Raw genomic sequence first — 23,198 nt, 5'->3', positions numbered from 1 at the left:
CTTTAGTCTAAATTCAACACATAAAGATAGTCGGTAAGATAAATTCGTTACATAGTGTGCTAGTGACCTAATATGATATATACAGGGTAAGTAAATTCCATATGGGGTTCGAGCTTCGCTCTCACCCCATATGGAATTTACTGACCCTGTATATATCATATTAGGTCACTAACACACTATGTAACTAATAGTACACCAGTTTATTGAATTAAACCAATTTTATTTTACGATAAAAAAAAGGTTGCAGAATAAAACAAACACGATAATTTGACAACGTTCATTTATTGTTTAGCTGATGAAAAGTTTGATAATTTTAAAGAACTTAAAAAAGATCACAACTTTTGTACAATAAGATAATTGAAAGTATTTACTTCCGCGTTCTTCTCATATCGATATACAATTTCTAAAGAGTCTATCAATTATACTGAAAACTTTAGTTTTTGTTTTAAATGGCTGGGTGTTTATGCGTGACAATTTGAAAAAAGCGTCATATTTTGTCTAAATAACACCAATGTCAAATGTCTCATTATATTTAAAGGAATACACTTCCTTAAGAGTCTCCGTGATCGTATGTTTGCAATGCCTTTGGTCGTATTGCTTTTGCTGTCTGTTTTTGTTGGATATAACACTATAATTGGTTATGAAAGTAAGTTTCATGTTATCATTTGTATATTGAGGCACATTAATTTCCTTATTGCTATTATGCTGTTTTAGTATTTTTAGGGGTTATGTCGCTATGAGGACAAAAATGTATAACTAATTTACCATGAATTATGTCACACTTTTTTAAACAAAAAGAGTCATACAATCAACACATATAATAAGGACTGTGACAGTTATTTAGCCTGTAGTTTGCTGGTTGTCGTTTTTTGCTGTATATAATGTGTGATCTTTCGTTTATTGATTTATTTTTTTCATAAAAAAAGACCGATAGTTTCATCGTATGAATTGTTAGACATTTAACTTTGGAGGGCCTGTATCCATGAACCTTGCACTTTTTGTTTTGTTTTGATCCTAGTTGAAGGCCGTGCAGTGACCTAATTGTACATTCTTTTGTCATGAGGTGTCTGTAAGGGAGTTATTTCATTAGACACGTACACTTAATGTTAAAGTTTGACAATTTAGAGTCTAGAATCTACTGTTTAGAGATTTGAAGAAGGGATCATCTTAGTATTGATTTAATGAGCTTTACTCGGCACATCAATTACCTTTTTCCGACGTAGTCGGTATAATTTCGGTTTATGCCCTTTGAACTTAAGGATGCTTAACTATGGCAACAGAATACGCATGCTCGAAAATCCTTTCTGTGATAGAACAAAATGCTGTCATGGTGGATGATTTGGTTGTGTTTGAAAAAACGTCTCGATAATTATATCGTGATGGAAAGCAAGTGAAAAACTATAAATATTTGAACTAGATCTTACAAAGATTTATATTTCTATTAAAATAGTTGTTTCTCCAATAGCTCTTTGCATCCGTGACAGCTGTTTATTCGGGACAATTATATAATTTTTAATGTAAACTTTGTTGTACGAACGTACATGACTTTTAGAACGCACCTACCCTTGTGAGATTTCCGCGGGGTTTTGGTGAATGTAAACAGAAAGATACGAGGACCGAGAATTCTGAACACAAACAGGGAAAACGTTATTTAAATGGTATCTTTGTGCTTCTGAAGGTTATAGAAATGATAGTTTTAAACATATACTCAAATTTAAATACGTCGGATATCTTTTTTTAAAATAGTTCTTGTTTAAGCATAGCTTCTTATAAACATAATCACGAATTGTCTTTCAACCGGTTCTAACATGATTTTCGGTTAATCCGTTTGTTAAGATAAATTATTGTTTGCATAAAATCGAGTACACAGTTCTCAATATATATAGTGCTCGTATGTTAATTGATTGAAAGGCTTTTGATATACGATGGACAGCAATACAGAAATGAAAGCTTTTCAGACAATCCCCTTTCCAAATGTCTTAAATCGAGACTCTCGTAACATGTATATTGGCCGTCAGTTCTTATTAGTTTAAAATCGTATATTTATCCAACAAATATTTAAAACAAAACTGACATGTTTTTTATAGCTATGGCGTTGTCAGTTTTTTTTTACTTTAGAATTTAAATGTTTTATTAGTATCTTTCACCTCCCCTTACTGTACCAATACATTCATCAATTTTGTTAACATATGTGAAGTTATTGAAAAATAGTAGAATTACATTTTGGCCTTTGTGTACAAAAGGCAGGTGAAGGAAGTCAACTGATGATCACTATGATTGGATGTAAGGGTACAATATACTTTTAATAACTACAGTGTGTATGTTTCAAAATTTCACCCATTGAAACATGTGAAATATTTTCTAGAGAATTATTCGAAAAGATTGCGAAAATTTCATATTTTTGGTGTAAAATAACGGTGGGCATAGGTAACATACAGAAGCTCCGTTGGAAGTTTGTCATGATACTATTTGGCTTCAATTTTTAAAACACCGCACATAACCGTTTTGGTTCAGGTTTTTTTTATTATTAAAAAGTGGTGAATTTAGAAAATGTAAGTATTGCCGTCTATGGGAGAACAAGTAATAGCGTTTTCCTTAATGCCGAATTTGCAAAACAGATGAACTTAGAAAAACAATTTAAAACAGAATACTTTGCACAGTAGCGTTAAACAACCTTTTAATTCTGGTCATGTTGACGAAGTCAAAATAGCAAAACAAAACAAACAAACAATACTTCTGTTCATGATACAAAACAAGACAATACTTTATTCAAGTCTTACCGCTTCATTATATAATTCATACACATATTCAATCAACTATGATAATAAAACATACAAACGCCACCATAAAAAAAATGCAAGGGACTGTTTTTAATGTGTATAAATTAACACAAAAATGAAAAATCTGCTTATTCAAAAAGTGTATTAGTCGTATAAATACACATGTTAGCCCCTCCATGTAAACGTATAGCAACAAACTGATTTTTTTATCTAGTTTTCCCGTTTATAGTACATGTATGTCATCATTAAATTGTACTTCATTTACTTTATCTTACTGCACCTGTTTACCCTCAACTATTGGGTTTGAATTTATATTGGAATTGTACTCTCGCTGTAAACTTGTATTAAACGCCTTTTAAAAGGAATTTATTGGTGTATAAACTCGACCTATCGACAACTTACCCACGTCAAGAGCAACTACCGGAAGACCTTTCGATAAATCGTATCTACGTAATCCCTAATATGCAAATCATGTAAGAATATTAGAGAATAAATTATCTATAATTTGTCTAACAGACTATTTGAATTAACAATATAACATACATTTTCTTTTCATTAAAATGGCAGTAAAAAGCTGTTTTCCTGTAAACAAAGTTACTATAAATTTATAGTCATCAGAAAAATGTACAAAATTTTCATTTCATAAAACCACAAATGCCATTCGCTATATCTACAAAAAATAATATCGTGACAGAATAAGTAACGGTGGTCAATTAATCGAAGGGTCTGATATAAGATCGAGAAGCAAATCTTTTTGAGAAAATATATGTAAGATCAAATAAATATATTCTATTTTATCATGGTTCAAATGTCATGAATGTATAAGAAAAAAAAAATACTGAAAAAAATATGTCACAATGACACAAAATGTAAACACCCATTTTTTTTCATGTTATGAACAGCTAACTTACTATTCTTTGAATAATGTCATACCATATGAAATTACTTTCAATTGCGTTTTGGTATAGTTTTATCAAAACAAGTTGCAAAATTGAAATATTTATATCAATACGAATTTTTTAATTGTGAAAGATCGATACAACTTTTGTGTTGGTGGAAAGGATCATGAAAGGTCAGGTGTCGCTTAATTGTCATTGCAAACATGATGAAAAGCATTTCAATCTTTTGTATTTATATTCAAATGTATAATTTTTATTGGTACAACAAAAGACTGGACTTCTATGTCTTTTCCCCGATTCACTTTTGTTGGGGAAATATGCTGGTTAAATGTCCAATTTGATCTGGCTCTTTTAAGACTTTTAAAAATTCATGGTGCCCAATGCCAATTACTGTATGTCAATAATTTGTCTGCCGTCAACATTTTTATGTCGTATTTACGTCCAGATTGCCTCAAATGATATTAGTACTAATATCTATAAAGTGAGATCATACTTTAATTTTGTTTTAAAAAGGAGGGACAATTTTGCTAATTTTTTTCATGTAAAAATATAATACAATTATTCACAATTTACAAATTCTGATTTGAACTAATCTTTGTTAGGTTTAAAAAAAAAAAACGTATATGCTAGGATTTCAACAACAATCTTATTTAAGTATAATATGACATGCCAAAGTGATTACCAATATCAAATATATATGTTTAGTTTTTATGTTGTGTTGTTGCATCACTGTTCCAGCTCACAAAAAGGTCTCTGATGGCACTCCTGAAATTATGTAAACCCCACCGAATTCTGTATATGCCTGTCCCCAATTAGAAGTCTGTAATTCTGTTGCTATTTATTTGCTATTGCATATCACATTAGTTTTTCGTAAATTGGTATTTTACCCACAATGGTTTTCTCATTCGAATTTTTTAACATGCTTGTTGCGTGGGTTTTTGCTCATTGTTAAAGACCGTACGGTGACCTATAGTTTCTAATGTACTATGCTATTTCATTCACCAGTATAAATATACGTTTCTGATTTTTATAAATTTGGGTCTATATAATATAAATAACATGTTCCTTTTCTAAAGTCAATAACATAACTATCCAAAAGGACTGTGCCGGATAAATTCGCTTTACTTTAATATACACGTTGGTTATGTTTCTTTTCTCTTTGAATGATTAAGGAAATACCACTTGGATATAAATAGTACAAGCATTTTCTTTTCGGACGTTGTGTATAATTAGTTTGTTATAATTTACCAAATTGTCAATTACACCAACAATAATTTATATGTTCTTATTAAGATTGTTCATGCTACAATCAATGTATGATAATAAACATAATAGTGATGCAAGGTCTGGTTGCAAACGAGACAACTATTCAGAGACCAAATAACGTAGATATACGCAACTATTTCGACTTTCAACGTTGAGCAAAACCTAAACAGTCGGTTCTGGTCAATCATTGTTTCACAATCAAAATAACCCGTCACTACCTAAGTGCTCTGTTTTATTTACGAAGGAGTACAATAGTGACATATCTAACGTGGGTGCATCAATACAACATAACGTTACAAGATATAGAATGAGACTAATAGTAAGAAATATAAACAAAAACATGTCTTGGACACACATTTTTTTCTTCAAGTTTATCACTTTAAAAGCATAATTAAAAAAAAACAAAAATGTAAGTATAAACATGTACACTCAATTTGATTTACAAACCTAAACCGACACAACTTACTTAATATATTTGTTAGTTTTGCCAACATATGACGTCAGTATCTGGACTTGTACGCGACTGTCTTACAAAAATGTACAAGTGAGAGGTTTAGCTAGCTATAAACCAAGATTCATCCACTATTTTCTACATAAGATTATGACAGTACCTAGTCGTTATCCTTTCATTTGATATATTTTAATTTTTGATACTTCAATTAATTGTTAAAGAACTTTTCGTTTTTAGATTTGCTTGGAGCTTGTTTTACTTTATATTTCTTTTTTGTTTGTTTTTCATTACTTATCACCGAGTATCGTTGACGACAATGCAATATTTTGATTAGGGACTATCCATTTGAACTTTCCTCGGAGTTAAGTATTTTTGTGATTTTACTTTTTGTTTTTCGGTACCCCACTCAAACTATTCAGCTACTGTGGACTTAAATGGTCTACAGTGATTACGAATATTTCTTACAATACATATACTACAGCTAAAATTATTTAAACTGAATTGGAATGAACAACATGTTTCAAATTACTTTCATTTTTATTTTAGACGTGAACAGCTATCATGTGGACACGGGTTTTTTGCTTCTGGAGAGTACAATCAATTCTGGACATCAACTTTGCAATGCAACGTATTCGGAAAAAAAAGTTACTCGTCAACTTGCAACTAGATCCAACATAACTGGACCATTCACAATCTTATGTTATATCTCAGATAACCAAAGAACAACCAATGATAAACCATTACAGACGTGCGTTGATGTATTCATTGACATCGACATTGAATTTTCCTGTTACAGTTTTTATGACTTTACCACTGGTAAGCTTTTTAAAACATTTGTTAATAATTGTTGAAAATAAAGCGTTTTCATAAAAAGAATGCGCTATTTTAAACGTTGTATTAAAAGCCCGTAATGTATATGAGTTGTTTTATGTAAAATGTTTTAAATTTGGCACAGTTAACAGATACATTAACTACTTGAATGTTCAGTACGATACTTGTGACATACAACAAACAATAACTAATGTAAACACACATATATTATATTCCTAGCAAACATAATTATGATTTCCCTGTCCACAGCTGTACGGGAGCTCCTTTTTTTTATGGGAGAAAAGGGATAGGTTGGGGCTAGAATGAACAGGATTTTTTCAGTAGAGGGAAGCAGGATGAACAACTTGGCAAAAAAGGCAACATGACAATTATGTAAAAACAAAGCCTGAATAACAATTAAAAAGGACAGGAACAAATAAAACGTAGACTAATAAAGTGTACCAGATATTACAAATAAACAAGAATGTGTCCATAGAACACGGATCCCCAATCACACTATCATTTTCTATATTCAGTGAAATTGGAGTCGACACTTTGATTTGGAATATCATAAGGAACATGTGTACACAGTTTCAATTTGTTAGGACCTAGAAATTCATCAAAAACTACCTTGACCAAAAACTTTAACCTGAAGCGGGACAGACGGACAGACGAACGGACCAGAACATAATGCCCAGAAATAAACTCATCATATATACCAGAATTTAAATTTTCTATTTACGCTAAACACGCGTTTCGCTTACAAAAGACTCATCAGGGACGTAATGTAAAAGGCCAAATAAAGTACGTAGTTGAAGAATATTGAAGACCATATGGGGCATAAAAAATGCAGGACAAACTTTTACATCCTGGCACACCAGTACAAATTAGTTTTAGCGCCGTGAAAGCACACTTAGGATAATACACTGTATACAAGTTAAATAAAAAGGAATACGAGCTCACATATTTAATGGCATTTTTGTTGTTGATACTGACTGTATCAGCAAGACTATCAAGCGCGAGATGAAATTCAAGCTGACGAAGTCAGTTTACAAAAATGTCATTTTTCTTACTATCGACAGTGTATCGAACCTCCATTTATTATTATTAAGAATAAAGAGTTAAATGAAATATTTAGTAAAACCACTTGTAAACGTTATTAGGTGGAACGATTGAAGTCTCGTGAATTCCATTGATGAAATGAAGAGCATGTAATTGCACATGTGACGTAGCTGCATTGAATCATGACGTAATTGTCTAGTATATTTGGATACCAAATTCTGTCCATCATACAAATGTAAGGAATTGAGATCAAAGTAAAAATGTACAAATTGTCGTTAAATATTACATTTTGGCAAATACCATTGGCTGTAATAATAATATAGATTAATGAATATGTGCCATGAATGCCAATGGCACAATTCTCTAAAAGATCAACTGACATAGAAATTAACAGCTATATGTCACCGTAAGGTCTGCAACAGCATCAATTTCAAAACCGCATATCACTGAATAGCTGTAAAATACCCCGAAATGACAAATGTAAAAACATTAAACGAGAAAACAAACAAAGTGTCATATGCCAGGCTTAGAGTAACGTTTAACATTTTAACTATACGATTCTGTATTTCGAAGAGATAAGTTTGGCATATGTTTCAAACATTAACTCTTTTGAGAGGAAGATCATTGACTATTCTGATTATTGAAGAACCATGTATTCTTATTTTAGAGATTTTTAACTTCACAACATCGTATCCGTATGATAATGTAACATTCGACGTTTTTCGTAACTGTTCTTCTCCAAAACTTCATCATCTGAAACCTCTTCACCAGTCCAACTATGCAAATTGGTCGTATTGTGCAGATGTTTCAAAGAAGGTTTTGCCCAATTGCTCTGTTGCATGTTTTGGGAACATATGCTCTATTAATATCAGATGTGTCAATGAAATCGATCCGAGATGCCTTATTCCCAAATACACGGACATGTATATCAGAATAACTTACGACTGCGTACATCATTCAAGTAAGTACATAATATGCCTTTTTTTGTATCTTGGTACATATATCCGTCTTGTTTGATCATTTTTATTGCATCAAAATTATAGCAAAGCCATAGACAAATATTTTTTTTTAATTTGTAGTTCAAGTTACAGGCAAATCAGTATAAAACACGCTATCAAACCATTAGTATTACATTATTTCCATTCGCAATTGACAGCGTTATGTCATAATTTTAATACTGAATCTGAATTCTGTATCTATAATAACAATGAATAAGAGATGTTATCATGCCATATTGTAATGATTTGGCCTTAAAGTGTTGAAATATCATTGCATTGATATTGTTCAAATCCTAAATTTCAAAACTACATTTAAAACGTAAAATCACAAAAATGCACAGTTTGACATATGATATTCTGATTTTCGGATTTTAAATTGTCGATAACAAGTTGACATCCGCATGTTTATTCGTCAAACGCTTTTTATATAGTTCTGTAATTTTTTCTGCGACTTATATATTTGTATATTTTTTTTTCCGTCTCTTTTTTTGAAAGAAAACCAGTCCTCGAAGATACCAATTCAACATTAAAACACCCATTCATTTAAGAAGTCAACAAAGCTACTACTTTCTTGTGCTTTATGACAACAGCGGTGCCCTATTCTAACCATCGAGCTTTAAAAATGATAAAGAAAGTTCAGTTGCAAGGTTTTGAAGTGAAATGTGTACAGTCGGATTGATATTTTCAACTTAACGTCATTTGTAAATATACACATACATGTAAAAACATGTCTGTAATTGGGTCTGACGTTTTAAAAGTTAACCACAAATATTATACTCCGAGATAAACTCACAAACTGTAAACAACTTAATCACATGGTCCTTACATGGAACAGTACCATGCATAATTGAAATATTTAACACATTTGCGGACGTCTAATCCACCAATAGCCAGGTACTCTGGCAGTCTCGTTAAATGTGGAAATTATGATTGAATGAAAAAAATGATGAAGGGGTCATCTGAAAGTAAAGCTTATGTCTACGCTTTATACAATACTATACAAATTCTTCAGAGGAAATAGTTTTTGTATTTCTCATTGACAGCTGTATTTGTTAAATGTTTTTTTTTAAATAGTGCCGAGAAGTTTTAAACGTTTCAAATTGAAGCATTTCCAGCTAAAAACAAAGTATTTGTACAAGAATCAAATTAATCTAATGAGTGAATACTGAAATACCAAAAACTAAGAAGGACAAAGATCTTGCAAGTTCTCAGTACATGAGTGGAAAATAAATCAATACACAAGACCTATGAGTACAAGCAGGAGTTTTTTTTTTTTATAAAGACCCGTATTTAAACATGTTAAAAGAGTACATAATATTGAACTGTGAGAATAAATTGGATTTACGTGCATATAATACAACTTTTGCCTTTACGTTTGAACGTTATATAGTGCTTGATTAAGCATTTACATGATATATTGTTGTTGATTACTCATTAATTTGAGTTATATTCTAATTAGCCAACTCAAACGAATACAAATTATTTAATAAATAAAACAACACATAAATATGATAAGTGTACCTACAGCTGTAGCAGCCTTTAATATTAACTTTACATTCAATATGATTCTCAAACTAAACATTGCTAAAGTCCTTCACTTTAAATTCAGGCACACTACCAATCCAATCATACAATAGCACAGTAATATACAGTAACAGTAACACAATCAAAAACTATCTACAAAAGAGGAAAAAATCATATTAATATAATGTAATATATGCATATACTCCCATTAACGATAACCATCTCATAAAAGGGTGGGTGGGTGGGTAAACATAATAACGAATGCTGCTACGTTGAACTATAGGCAAACTTCGAATAACTTAATTTTCTCAAACTAACAACTTATTATAAGTAATACTTAATCATGCTTTTCACGAAAATCATGAGGGCATATACCCGTAAAACGGCAATACGGGTATATGCCATCCAATCAAATTGAACGTAAACGCACACCATGTGCTTGATATAAACACACACATGTGTTTATAGTTAACAATCACTTGACCGTTACAATGTCATGTGACTTAATACCTTTAATAAATATATTGTAAAGTTTTGATTAAAATGTGTATGTTTTTCATGCATACTTTGTATAGCAATTACAAAGTCGATGTTGCTCTGGTCTTGATCTCATTGTTTTTCCATTGCAGAATTGTTAACAGAGAGAGGTGAATTCGACAGTTTGCATTTCTATATTGAATGTAGAGACAGATGTCTAATAAATATCAGTAACATTTCATTACAGCATATACCAAATCTCTGTCCTATATATGTTAATCCAAAAGAAGGTCTTATTTCTGATGAAGACAATGCACGAATTATAAATGCATGCAACAATCAAACGGACTGTAGCATGGTCATTAACCTTAACTCCACATATAACAGAATAAAAGCGTATGCAAATTACAGTATTTCTTATAACTGCTTTAAAAGTAATGCAAATAGTAAGTATATCTTATGAAATAAACTTTTAAATAAATCATTGACGTTCAAAAAAAGATATAAACCATTTAAGCACTTGCTACATGATTATATACAGTATTAGACCCTCTTCCCAATACATACATGGAAGTGTTTTTATGTTATAAGAATGAATAAGAAAAACAAATTTGATTATACAAAAATGTATAACACAGACAATTAAAAAGTAGGAAAAACTAGTTTCTGGGCTGATAAATTAAGACAAAACTAGAATACCGGTATTCAAAAGTCTTAAATCGATTGAAAGAAAAACAATGATCCAGGTATCAAACTAAACCCGGGGGAAACATTCCAATTATAAGAGGACAACAAAGGAACAACAGGATCACTAACCGGCAGCAGAATCAAACACCGACATACATAGAAACGAACGATTTGATTACAACTGACATATTCTTGATAACAATATAAATATTTATGTTTAAATAAAAAATCTGAGTGCAACGTTTTTTTTCTTCATTTGATTGTGTATGCTGGCAATTTGACACATTCAATTTTTCAGGTTTATAGTCGGTATATGTAAGACATTTCATTTTATTTTCCTGACATACTCAAAATTGTTACTTAGTATAATATAATGTCAATGATTTTTAATGCAAGCTATGAAAACCTTATTTACAGCTTTATAGAAATTTAGTATCAATACTTAAATTGTATATTGCATATTGTTTTAATTTAATATTATTTGTAATGCAGTTGTAAAATTTTTTTTCTAAAAGTAAAAATGTATGTATCCGACTGTCGTCCAGTTAATGAAACTACCAAATTTCAATGTGGCAGTAATGGAGAATCAATTATAGATGAGTCGTTATCTATTAATTTTCATCCACCACATGTAATGGAATGTCTTAAAATCAACAATATCAGTTTGGAGTTTAAAACAGATGTCTGCAATGGGCACAGTAAATACACATGTGAAATTGATTTGTTTGAAATATTTGATGGAAGGCGCCTTGAACCTTGTTTAGTTGTTCAGACGAGACGAATTCATATCGAATATAACTGTATAAAAGGTAAAGTTGTTTACCATGAAGTCAAAACATGTAAACATCAGTATGTTTTAGACATTTCTATGATTATTTAAAAAAAACGAAGAATGTATATACCAACGCTGTTGTCTCTTAAAAACATTCCTCCCAAGGAAGAAAGTTAACCTGACACATAATTCTTGGAGACAATTCACAAGGTAGACATGAAATCATATATTTGCTAAGAAAACTTATTCACCCGTTCGTAAATATTGTAACTGTTGAAGGCCCTGTTCACATAGGGCATGTTGAGTTGAAAGGCTTAATTAAACAATGTTAAAGTCAATACGTCTTTAACTAATATTTGTATATCTTAATTTCAGAAACAAACGAAAAGCGTTGTCAGTATTACTTTTCCGTGGTGTATTCAATACTAGAAATTTGCTATTTAATCATAACAGTACAATGTAGTATAGCAATATTTGACCGAAATGTGCTTTTTTGAATTTATCTGTTCAACATCTATATAATTTGATGATTTCTTTTACATGTTTTTGTTAATATCGAACAGAATCATCACAAGTCATAAGTGAAGCAAGCCCTGCACCTCCACATTTTACCAAGCCTCACACGGGTATTTATCAAACTATATGTTATATGTTGACTATTGACTAATTGAAATCATAATCTTTCAATCAGTTTTATTGAAGTCTGGAGCTGGCATGTCAGTTAACTGCTAGTAGTCTGTTGTTATTTATGCATTATTGTCATTTTGTTTATTTTCTTTGGTTACATCTTCTTACATCAGATTCGGACTTCTCTTGAGCTGAATTTTAATGTGCGTATTGTTATGCATTTACTTTTCTACATTAGCTAGATGTATAGGGGGGTTGAGGTCTTATAAACATGTTTAACCCTACCGCATTTTTGCGCCTTGCCCAAGTCAGGAGCTCCTAACTTTGTTAGTTTTGTATTATTTTTAATTTTAGTTTCTTGTGTACAATTTGTTGTTTAGCACTGAACTACTATATTTGTTATGGGGCCAGCTGAAGGACGCCTCCATGTGCGGCAATTTCTCGCTACATTAAACACCTGTTGGGGACCTTCTGCTGTTGTCTTTTCTATGGTCGGGTTGTTGTCTCTTTCACACGTTCCCCATTTTCATTCTCAATTTTATTGATATAAAATCTGTCACATCATCTGATAAAATCCATGCGTCCGCAATTTCAATGTTTTGACAAAACAATACGTATTGTCATAGTACATGTTGTCAAGGCCATGCCAGGTACAATGTAACATGAATCGTGTGAATGGTGTTTTTGGAAATACAATTAAGAATCAATTGACGTTAATATTGTATGCAAGTTAGCGATCACATGGAATTTTATGGCTGTGTTAAGGATGTTCGCTACTCTGTTTAAAAATAACAAGCTTTTTAAAAAACTGTTATAAATTAAAAGTATATAAATAAAGAAAATAAAAAAGCAGAAAAAAATGGAGGGTCTGTGTGCTTGTTTACGAGATATAAGCCATTGAAAATTTGGCGGGAAATAATTCAAAAAGTAGAGGAGCAAACATCCATAAGACTTAGAGAAATACAGGATCTGCATCTTTTCTGTAATCATTCTTTCGGTTTTGTAAATATAGACATGCTTTTTACTCATTTATATATCCACTAAGAATTCTAGAGCCTTACACCATATAGTGGGATAAATGATAAATCAAAATAAAAGCAATTAGTTTATAACTATTTTGTCTTAGTCCTTAGACAAATATTAGAAGTTTGAAGTAGTGTTTACTATAATTCTTGATCATCCTAATATTCAACATTCATCAGCTTGATCAAGAATAGATTAAAGGGAATATATACATACGTCATCTCATGACTGCTAAAATACAGGCGGACATATGGTGATTCACGTGATACATTTTAAATACTTTAGCTAAAATTTGAGCGGTGTTTTTTAACAATTGATAGATTGGCAGTAGCTGATCCTATCAGTCTCGAACGTCGAGATACAAACGGATGTCATTCATCATGTTCATATGGAAAATCGCTATTGTCTTTTGCTACATGAGTGGTCAATCCTGCAAAATCATGTACCCGATATAAATTAAGGGTATATGATGGTCCTTTGTCAGGTAATTTTGTCAGTCCGAAACCAATTAATTATATATAAGTATTTAACAAAGAATGAATTTGTACGCAATGTTCACAAAATATATAATATGTAATGTACTTTTAGATTACAATTTGACCATGAAATACATACAGATTGAAGGGGTTTCCGGTACTTAAAATTTACTTTTCATTTTTTTAACATGGGGTAAACATATTGAACATGGTTTAATATCAAACTTTCACGGAATATTATTGACATATTGTACGTGCACTGTCTATTTTGTTCTTGATTAAAACAAATCTAGAGTTACCCATAGAGAAATATTCACTCCGCACTTGCATATTGTAACTATAACGTAACCAATCCACATCTTTTCCTAATCCAGTAACTACGTTTTAATCAAACATTTGTAGATTCTGAATGAAATAATACCATTGGGCACCACCTATCTTATTTTTTATCCGAATTGATTCTTAGGTTTCCCCAAACAAAACAGGGACTCTCATATTTTTTTTTATATATAATCAGTTTTCTCCATTAAACCAAGCGAATACTACTATACACATGTATATTAATTTTCTTCATTGCGGTCTATAGTAATAGGCTGATATTTCCTTTGAAACATAACCATAGTGTGCAAAGGTACATTTACGTTTTGTTTTCAATCGAAAATATTTTGGGAGTTTGTCTTTACCAAATCATGGACTTAAAATGCGAGATTATTATTTGGGAGTATTTAAAGTCCTAATGTATTGTTTTCAAAGTTTCTACTCAATAAGAAAATACTTGTCTTTTTTTTTTAAAAATAAATCCATTTACATCTCTCTACAATTAATTACGATTTTGTTGAAAAACATAAGGGTTATGGAATCAATTTAGAATAAGAGTAAGCACGATGCTATCATGTCTCAATCCCTCAATTATATATATAAAGGTTTACCTACATATATTAAAAAACTTTTATTTAGTCAGGTCATAAACTGTTTTAACAAATACAGGTTCATCATATCAATTGTGTTTTACTCATCATGCTTGTATAAAACATTAGTATATCTTACTTCTGGCTACTAATATAACACATATTAGATTGAGATGGGGTTATTTTTATTGTCTAGCGAAATCAGTTCATATAGATTAGAGTGATTGTACATGCTTACATCTTTACACTAAATCTAATGTTGTCAATGGGTATCTGCAGCAAATATATTATAAGAATTAATTGAATCATAACATAAATATTAATTTATTTTCGGTAATATTTCTATTTTTAGGAACTACTATACCCCTCCATATGTATTCTTCAACAGCAATGAATTCTACCAGAGTTCCAGGTATCCATAATAATCCAACTTAACGTATAGAGTATAGCTATAACTTCATAACTTTTGTTGTTTTTCTTTCATCGACTTAATTGCACTTCAATTTCAAAGTGCATTATAAGCCTTTTTGCTCCTCTTTAATGTAAACGTTTTCTAAGATGTATCTTTATACAAGATATGTTGCATTTTACGAACAATTATTGGTTCATGCTTTCCTTGTGTAAATGAACAAGTATGCTTTGAATTTATAAAATCATGGAGATAATTCACTTAAAATATAAATACACGATATGTAATGACAAATTTACCAAGCTCAATTATTTTTAAGGGGTATTATTCATTACAGTTTGCTTTTTTTTAGATCATTTTCATGGTCACTTTTGTATGTGTAGTATTACAATATTGCGAACGAGAAGTTTGCTTTTTTTTAGATCATTTTCATGGTCACTTTTGTATGTGTAGTATTACAATATTGCGAACGATGCATATTAATACCATTAATTTGTAAAAATGAATGAAGTACTTGACATAAAACGTGTCAAATCTTTTAAAAGAGACCTATAAAATACATGTACATTTAAAATCCATCACACTTCTGTATGACCTTATTTTCTATTAAATATAGATGTGACATCAACTATTGTGTTTAGTGACAGTTCAACGACGACATCGAAAGAGGAAATAACAAAAGCAGAACCAGGTATTTATATATAATCCCATTAAAAAATGGGGTTCTTCGAAATTGAAAACAGATCCTACTCCATTTATGGCAACTGTCTGTTTCTCGTGTGAGTGCAAATTATATGCTTAGTCTAATTCTGCAGGTCACATTCGGGTTTGTGGTTATACCAGACAGACACATCAGTCTTGTTCAGTAAAATAAAACTCATAGACGCTATAACGGTCAATCAACTAGTGATGATGTCTTTAAAGTTTCGAAGAGAGAATTTCTACTTCACCACTTAAAATTCTTGGTTCAATAGCTTTCTTGTAAGCAGCATTCCTATATCGAAGACATCATGATCGGAGATACAAGTTCTGGAATATCAAATGGGATCAATATACTCCGAAAACATGGGTTTCGGGGATGTTACTACATAGAAAACAAAAGTTCATAATTGGGCAGCTGAAATCATGTAATACATTATCCGTTTAAGCCTTAACATGCTTAAACATGTAAACATTGCTTATTGTTGTGTGTTTTTAAAGTTCATTGGCGATATTGTGTATTTTAATTAAACTCGATACAATATCTCAAAATGTCCAAGCGTAACATTTAAAAAAGAAAAGTTGTTTCTTAAATGTTTAAATGCATGTTACATGTGTTAGTAAACACTAGGGATAATTGATTTCCTGATTCATTCGTTTTTCTTAGATTTCATTATTTTAGATAAAAAAAAATGCATGATTTGCGCATAAAACTATGCGCATAGTAGTAATTTTGTACAAAAAATTACTAAAAGATTTTGTGCATTTATTCTATCATATGTAGAAGTAAAAATGATACATGCAATGACAATGTTATTATTTTCTGATACGTTAGATAAAGTTTCTCTTTATGTTATAGTTTAACTTGAATGTCTTATAATTGTGCTGTTACTGCAAGTTTCCCAGAGATACCTAAAACTTCATTTATGGAAATACATAACATACTAGTTGCTTTTTGTATATTTAGCTTCTATTGGACCCATATCTGGTGGCATTGTAGGTTCCATTGTATTTGTTGCAATAGTCGTTATATTGGCAGTTTGTTTTAGAAGGTACGTTAAACAAGATATGTTGTTATTTGTAAAAAAAACGTCTTTGTTATGGTAAACTATGTCAAATACAAATTATGCTCATCACGAAATTGGAACAAAAACACCAATAAATGTGTATATATATGTTTCATTAAATTTGGCTCGTTTAATTTTCATACAATTTTTACAAAATATTTACTTTGACCCTTTGAAAAAAATATAAATATTTCAAAAATAATTGATACAACTACTTTTTCGGGAAAAAAAAATAATTGAATATTTACATGTAGCAGTTTGACAAACAATTTTTTTTTATCATTGGGAAGCTTAATATTTCCTCAACAATACAATATAATTAAAACGTTTAGCGGATTCACAAAGTTATCTCACTGTAGTGTTAGGTACCACCTTAATAGGTAGATGTAGTGTCATTGCAATATTTTACAATGTTAGTTTATTCAACATTGTACAGTCATGTAAAACTTTGAAACATAAATAAACTTTAATCAAACTTGCATCTTGTACTCGAAGGTTTCATATCATGAAACAGAAAAGTAATGGACAATCAGAAGGCATGGTGGGAACTCTTATACGACAGAACTCATTAAAAGATTATACTGGCATTCAGATGGTAGCCTATCCAGGTGAGGGACACGAACATCTTACTAATGAAATGTACAGGGACATTTCAGATAACTTTCAGAATAAATATGAAAGCGACCAGAGAGAGAATTTCAAGGGAACAGAGAGGAAAAATGACAGCAAAAAAATGTGCAAGCGAATACACCTTGGCAAAGCCAATCTCAAATAAATCGCACTAACCAAATATACAGCTAGAAAAGACAGAAACTGATAGCGGTTATAGTATGGTCAAACGAATTTCAAAAGAAAACAAAGATGAAGGAAATTTTACTCAACGTATTTCAGATCTTGTCACTGGTGACGACTATGAGGATTCACCTGAGGGAGTTTATGACCAATCAAAAACCAGAAGAAACACGAACGACGCCGATGTTTATGACAGAGCTACTGATGGTACATATGATACAGCTAATCATTGTGCAAAGCGACGAACAGACGATGATGATATTGCATATGACCACTACACTGGACCAAAGACCAATGACAACTACGAACTAGTAATGAGACATAACCAAGTTGTCGGTGATGATACGTATGGCGTAAACAAAACCACATATGCCAATCACAATTGTTCTTAACATTTCGTTAATCAATAATAACAAGATTACAGACAATTCGGATTTTGTTTTGTACCTTCTGATTTATATTTTAAATATGGCAAGCATCTGATCTTAGTTATTGATTAGTGATTTTTTTTTTATCTTAGATCTATAGATACCGCAATGAATAATAGTCGTCAAGTCTGTAATTATAACAATTGTGTCACATTCCAGAGTTTGACTTTATGAAGATTCCTGTGTTTTTTCTGTTAACTTTATTAGTCTCTTCCTTTATTTAGATCTAAACATCGTGAAACTTTTGTCACCTTTGTTTAATAATTTGTTTAACATGCAATAATATCGAGCATTCTTTGGTAGTCGTAGAAGTTGGATAGACCATACTCAATAGAAGTTAAAATATGTAGTTTGCTTGATTAACTTCTTTAACCTAAGGTCTTTCAAAAAACAAATATATTTTTCAAATGTTCATACTTTAAATTAAGTTGACGGCAGTAAAAATCAGCACTTTAGTATCTTTCATTTTGTTCTCGTGTGGACAGTTGTCTCATTGGCAATCATACCACATCTTCTTTTTTATATAAACTTTGATGCTTAAATTATTGTAAAAATTTCACCTAGCATATGCGTGTTTGTTTTTCTATGACCTGTGTATCATTTAAAAACTGAGTATATGTGTTAATGTTGTTTTGTAAATCGATGCCAACTCTAAATCATAGCTATCAAACCAGGATTAATCAATCCTTTTCTATATAAGAAAATACCTGTTCAAAGTCAATAATATGACAGTTGTTATCCTTTCTTCTGATGTGTTCAAACTTTCGATTTTACCATTTAATAAGAGGATTACTGTTTTGAAAATTCATCGGAGTTCGGTATTTTTGCGACCTTAATTCTTATGCATGTATTTTTATTTTCTATTGTGGTAGATTGTATTTTATAGGTTTTACAGTAATTGTGTATATTTATATATTTAGTTTATTGTGTTGTATTCTGTATATTATATGATTTATATTGATTGATTGAAGCTATAGTATACTAATTACAGATTGTAATTAGTTGATTAGTCTATATATATGCTTTGTTCATTACATTTACGTATTTGACAGTTGGACTTATTGACATACGACATTTTCTACTGGTTTGGATAACTTTGGTTTCACTGTAGTTTACTTCAAAGGTTTTCTTTTTATGCTTCAGTGGACCGCACACTTTCTTTATTGCTTTTGGTCATTATATTTTGGCGCTATATTTCTTTTGTTCTTTTATGCTGGTCATCACTTTTCTAGATACTGGTGGACATATTGATATGTGCTTGATATAATTCTAAGTTTGGACTGATATTCATTCTTAGTTTTCTTTATTCTGTATTCAGGTCAGTTATATTTCTCTATTACTAATTATACGTTAATAGTCCAGATATTTATTATTTTACCTAGAATGACTGTTTAGAATGAAAAGGCCGATGTGTAAATGTTTAATGCGAGATGAATGCTTTAAAACGATATAAAATAGATAAAGTACAGTAAAGTATTATCTGTTTGATTAAATTGCTTAAGAGACGTTATTTACATATTTTCATAAATAAAGTACTTTTAACTAATTTGGTAAATTATGAATCTAATACACATTGTATGAGAATTCGAGTGTTCCGGAATGAATGTGTTAAATACTTATAAAGGTAAAGATATAAACATAATAACAGTTACGTGTATTGATTGATTATTTTAGCTAAGAGTACAAATCGTAAGTAGGTGGTTTTTATTACAGTGAAACATGGATTACAATTTGTTTATTTGTTATGCAGGTATATTTTAAGTAATCCTGGGATGATGTGAATTGATTTCCATATAGATAAATCAGGAGGCCTTTGCACCTCATGCGAGGTAAGCTAAGTATTATTTTTGTAATGTTCGTATTTTTGTTTGTTGCTATTTTGTGCTTACGGCATTCATACAGCATGCAGCTATTACTTTTAGTTTTGTTAATTTGCTTATCTTAAAGTTTGTGTTAACCGCTTTAGTTATTTTTCGTATATTAGACTTGTTTATTTAATACGAGTCGTTAAGTGCATATGTACTAGACTTTGTCAGTTACGCTCAACAATATAAGCATATTGTTGTAAATACATGCAGAACAGTTTTAATTATATTTCAATTAGTAAAACATTTGTTTATCATAATACATGGATAGAAACCTATGTACCAGATTATGTATTTGATAAACGGTCAGAGTCTTACTATTGTATTTATTTTGTAGGGTATCTTTTTATATATTTGTTATTATCCGGAAGTTAGTCCAGAAATAAAAGGAACCACCTTCAACAAACGTATTGTGTTTTAATAAGCCCTAGAAAGTGCTACTAAACTATTAATGTTAACCACACCCACAATGTTGATCATATAGTCAAGTTTTTATAATCTTGACTTTTTTATGTTTTCATTGTTGAAAAAATAAAATGTGGTTGTCTCTCTTTAGTTACAATAAATGTCAAGTCAACAAAATGACACATTTCTAATGTTTTTTTCTGAAGTTTATGCAACTATTTAAGATTGTTGGCGGAAATGTTATGTGCATGCAATATTTTGACACTGAATTTGTTATCCATGTTTCTGGAATGCTGCTTACTTAACTCATAAAAAACACAAAATACCTGGAATACTTTCAGTTAGAAATGAGCATATTTTTAACTTAAAAACGTATATAATAATGTTCTGTTTTGAATTATTTTGATTAAGTGACTGGTTATCCAATGTTGTTTAACTGTGTAGGCTTTTTTAATGTCGTTTTTTAAGGTTGTCCAAATGGCAAAACAGCCGGTTTTTGCAAAGGTAACATTGGTTTTATATACTAGTCGTTGTTTATATATACAGGCAATTTAACGGCATGGTATGTTTCTTGACCAAGATTATTTTTCAATGTGTCTTGTTGTATGTCTTGTTAAAGATACTTTCAATAGAATGCAGCCTTAGATAAAGAAGAAAATGATTATATTTGGTGAAACCTATGCATCTTGAAATATAAAATGAGATTATGAATATGTTCATTCGTTTGATATGTTTTATCATTTGCTTTTGACATTTGGTTCGGGACTTCCCGTTTTGGGTTTTCCTCGGAGTTTAGTATTTTTGTGATTTTACTTTTTTCTATGTGAAAATACATTGTATGTCAACTTATCAATTAAATCTTCAAAATCTTCACGATACATACTAAACAGTCCTAATTAAGTATGTATGATGTTTATAGGTTATGTATTGTTAAAAATCTTAACTAAAATTTAACCTACGACCGTCGCATTTTTTTATTTTTTTTTTAATTTTTTTTTCCAACAAATAAATATTCTTTATTCTTCAAATTGCTTGTTACATGTTTACTTCATTGTCCAAGCTTCAATAAAGTATCCCTGTGAAATACTTTCTGAGTATCCACGAAAATACACAGAATATAATAAAATATAATAAAACATTATTTTTTATTCCCATCAATTATATCAATCTTTTTAACTTTATGAAAAATACATTTTGAGATACTCTTTTGTTCTCATTCATGAACCTTCGTAAATCCTTTATAAACATAGCATACACATCTAAAAATTTCAGTTTTTGCTCGGATACATAGTACGACTTGTAAATACAAAAACCTATAATTGTCAAGAAATAATTTAAACCGTTATACCCTTGATCTAATATTTTGTATCCAAATACTATATGTTTTGCTAATATCTTGTTTTGAAAATTCATTTTTGCTAGAAGATAATCTCCCAAAAATCTTTCAAAAATGAACATGTAATAAAGAAATGCAAATAATCTTCTTCTTTTGTTTTACAAAAATTGCATTTATCGTTCTCAGATATTTTCCACTTTAATAGTAGCTGCTTTGTAGGAATAATATATTGAAGCAGTTTCCATCTGAATTTTTTTTACTTATTTTCCTTTAAAATTTAAATATAAAATCGTATACAAATGACATCTGTGGTATGTATTCTAATTTTAAATATCTTGTCCAAATGTTGATACCGATTGGCTTTATATATTTTTTATCTACTAAAGTTTTATAGAGTATTTTATTGTTGATATCTTTTGTTTCAATTTGTTTATTTTGCCATCTTAATTTGACCTTACATATATTGATTATACTCTTAACGGAGTTTTCTTTTTTTTAAACTTGCATCCATTCTTTTGGGATGCAGGATTTTAACATCTTAAACTCTGCAATTCAGTTTGTTTTATTAATGAACTTTTTTAAAATAAAACTTTCGGATAAATTTCCTTCACGATCGAATATGTCATTAATATAAACCAATCCACTTTTAACCCAGCTCGGGAAAAACAAGCATTTGTTGCGACATTTAATATATTTATTTCCCCAAATAATCTGTTTTCTAATATTAGAAAAGTGATTAGAAAATGTTGATAAACCTCCTCCTGTTTTAACCCAACTTGAAATTACTTGTAAATAAAAATCGGGTATTTTTGCAAGTCCATCTATTGATTTAATATTACCTAAATTCATGTTAAAAACAAGAAAGTTTTTGCCAAGATTGTTAAAATATTTAGTAGAAATAATCTTCCAGTTCGGCATATTGGTTGTTGTTAATTAAGAGACCCATTAGGCTTTCAGTGCTGTAAAATAACTGTCAAAATCGATCATTCTTAACCCCCCTTTTTGGTATTCGCCAATAAGTGTGTTTCTTTTTACTTTGTCATTTTTCCTTCCCAAATATATTTGAAACAGCAGCTTTCAATTTCTTTCAAGTAAATATCTGGAACTTTGCACGAAGTAGCCAAAAATGTAAATTTTGGTAATATTAAAGATTTTATGATCAATATTTTCCCAACCATTGTTAATTTTCTTTTTTCCCATGTTTTAATTAATGATTTCATGTTATCTATTTTAGGTTCCCAATTTAACTTTTCACATTGAAGTTGATCGTGACCAAAATAAATGCCTAAAGCTTTGACAGGTTTGTCTGTCCAGCGTATGCCCTCAATCTTATCTACGCTGTTTTTAAGCGCCCCAATCCAAATTCCTTCTGTTTTATTACGGTTTAGCTTCAACCCTGAGAAATAATCAAATGTTTCAATTATATTCATAGCTTTA

At 30.4% G+C, this 23,198-nt stretch overlaps 1 protein-coding gene across 1 annotated transcript; it reads left to right on the top strand.

Moving 5' to 3' along the window:
* The first annotated feature begins 527 nt into the window (after positions 1 to 527).
* On the top strand, positions 528 to 19,014 carry LOC139489119 (uncharacterized). The gene is made up of 10 exons (XM_071275251.1): positions 528 to 646; positions 5,943 to 6,212; positions 7,936 to 8,229; positions 10,420 to 10,713; positions 11,470 to 11,763; positions 12,290 to 12,352; positions 15,113 to 15,172; positions 15,786 to 15,860; positions 16,836 to 16,920; positions 17,431 to 19,014. Exons 1-10 carry the CDS (start codon positions 571 to 573, stop codon positions 17,708 to 17,710), a joined length of 1,791 nt encoding a protein of 596 aa, XP_071131352.1. The 5' UTR covers positions 528 to 570; the 3' UTR covers positions 17,711 to 19,014.
* Positions 19,015 to 23,198: the final 4,184 nt, after the last annotated feature.

Source organism: Mytilus edulis, chromosome 9, assembly GCF_963676685.1.
Source record: "Mytilus edulis chromosome 9, xbMytEdul2.2, whole genome shotgun sequence".
In the NCBI taxonomy this organism is placed as follows: domain Eukaryota; kingdom Metazoa; phylum Mollusca; class Bivalvia; order Mytilida; family Mytilidae; genus Mytilus; species Mytilus edulis.
The sequence above is the reverse complement of the archived record's forward strand: the minus strand, read 5'-3'. Positions and strand labels throughout refer to the sequence as shown.

Excerpts from the sequence above, each read along its gene's own strand:
- LOC139489119 (XM_071275251.1), top strand. The coding sequence starts at position 571 with ATGTTTGCAATGCCTTTGGTCGTATTGCTTTTGCTGTCTGTTTTTGTT. Across the intron at positions 647-5,942 it reads CACTATAATTGGTTATGAAA|ACGTGAACAGCTATCATGTG; the intron begins GTAAGTTTCATG and ends TTTTTATTTTAG. Across the intron at positions 16,921-17,430 it reads TTGGCAGTTTGTTTTAGAAG|GTTTCATATCATGAAACAGA; the intron begins GTACGTTAAACA and ends TTGTACTCGAAG.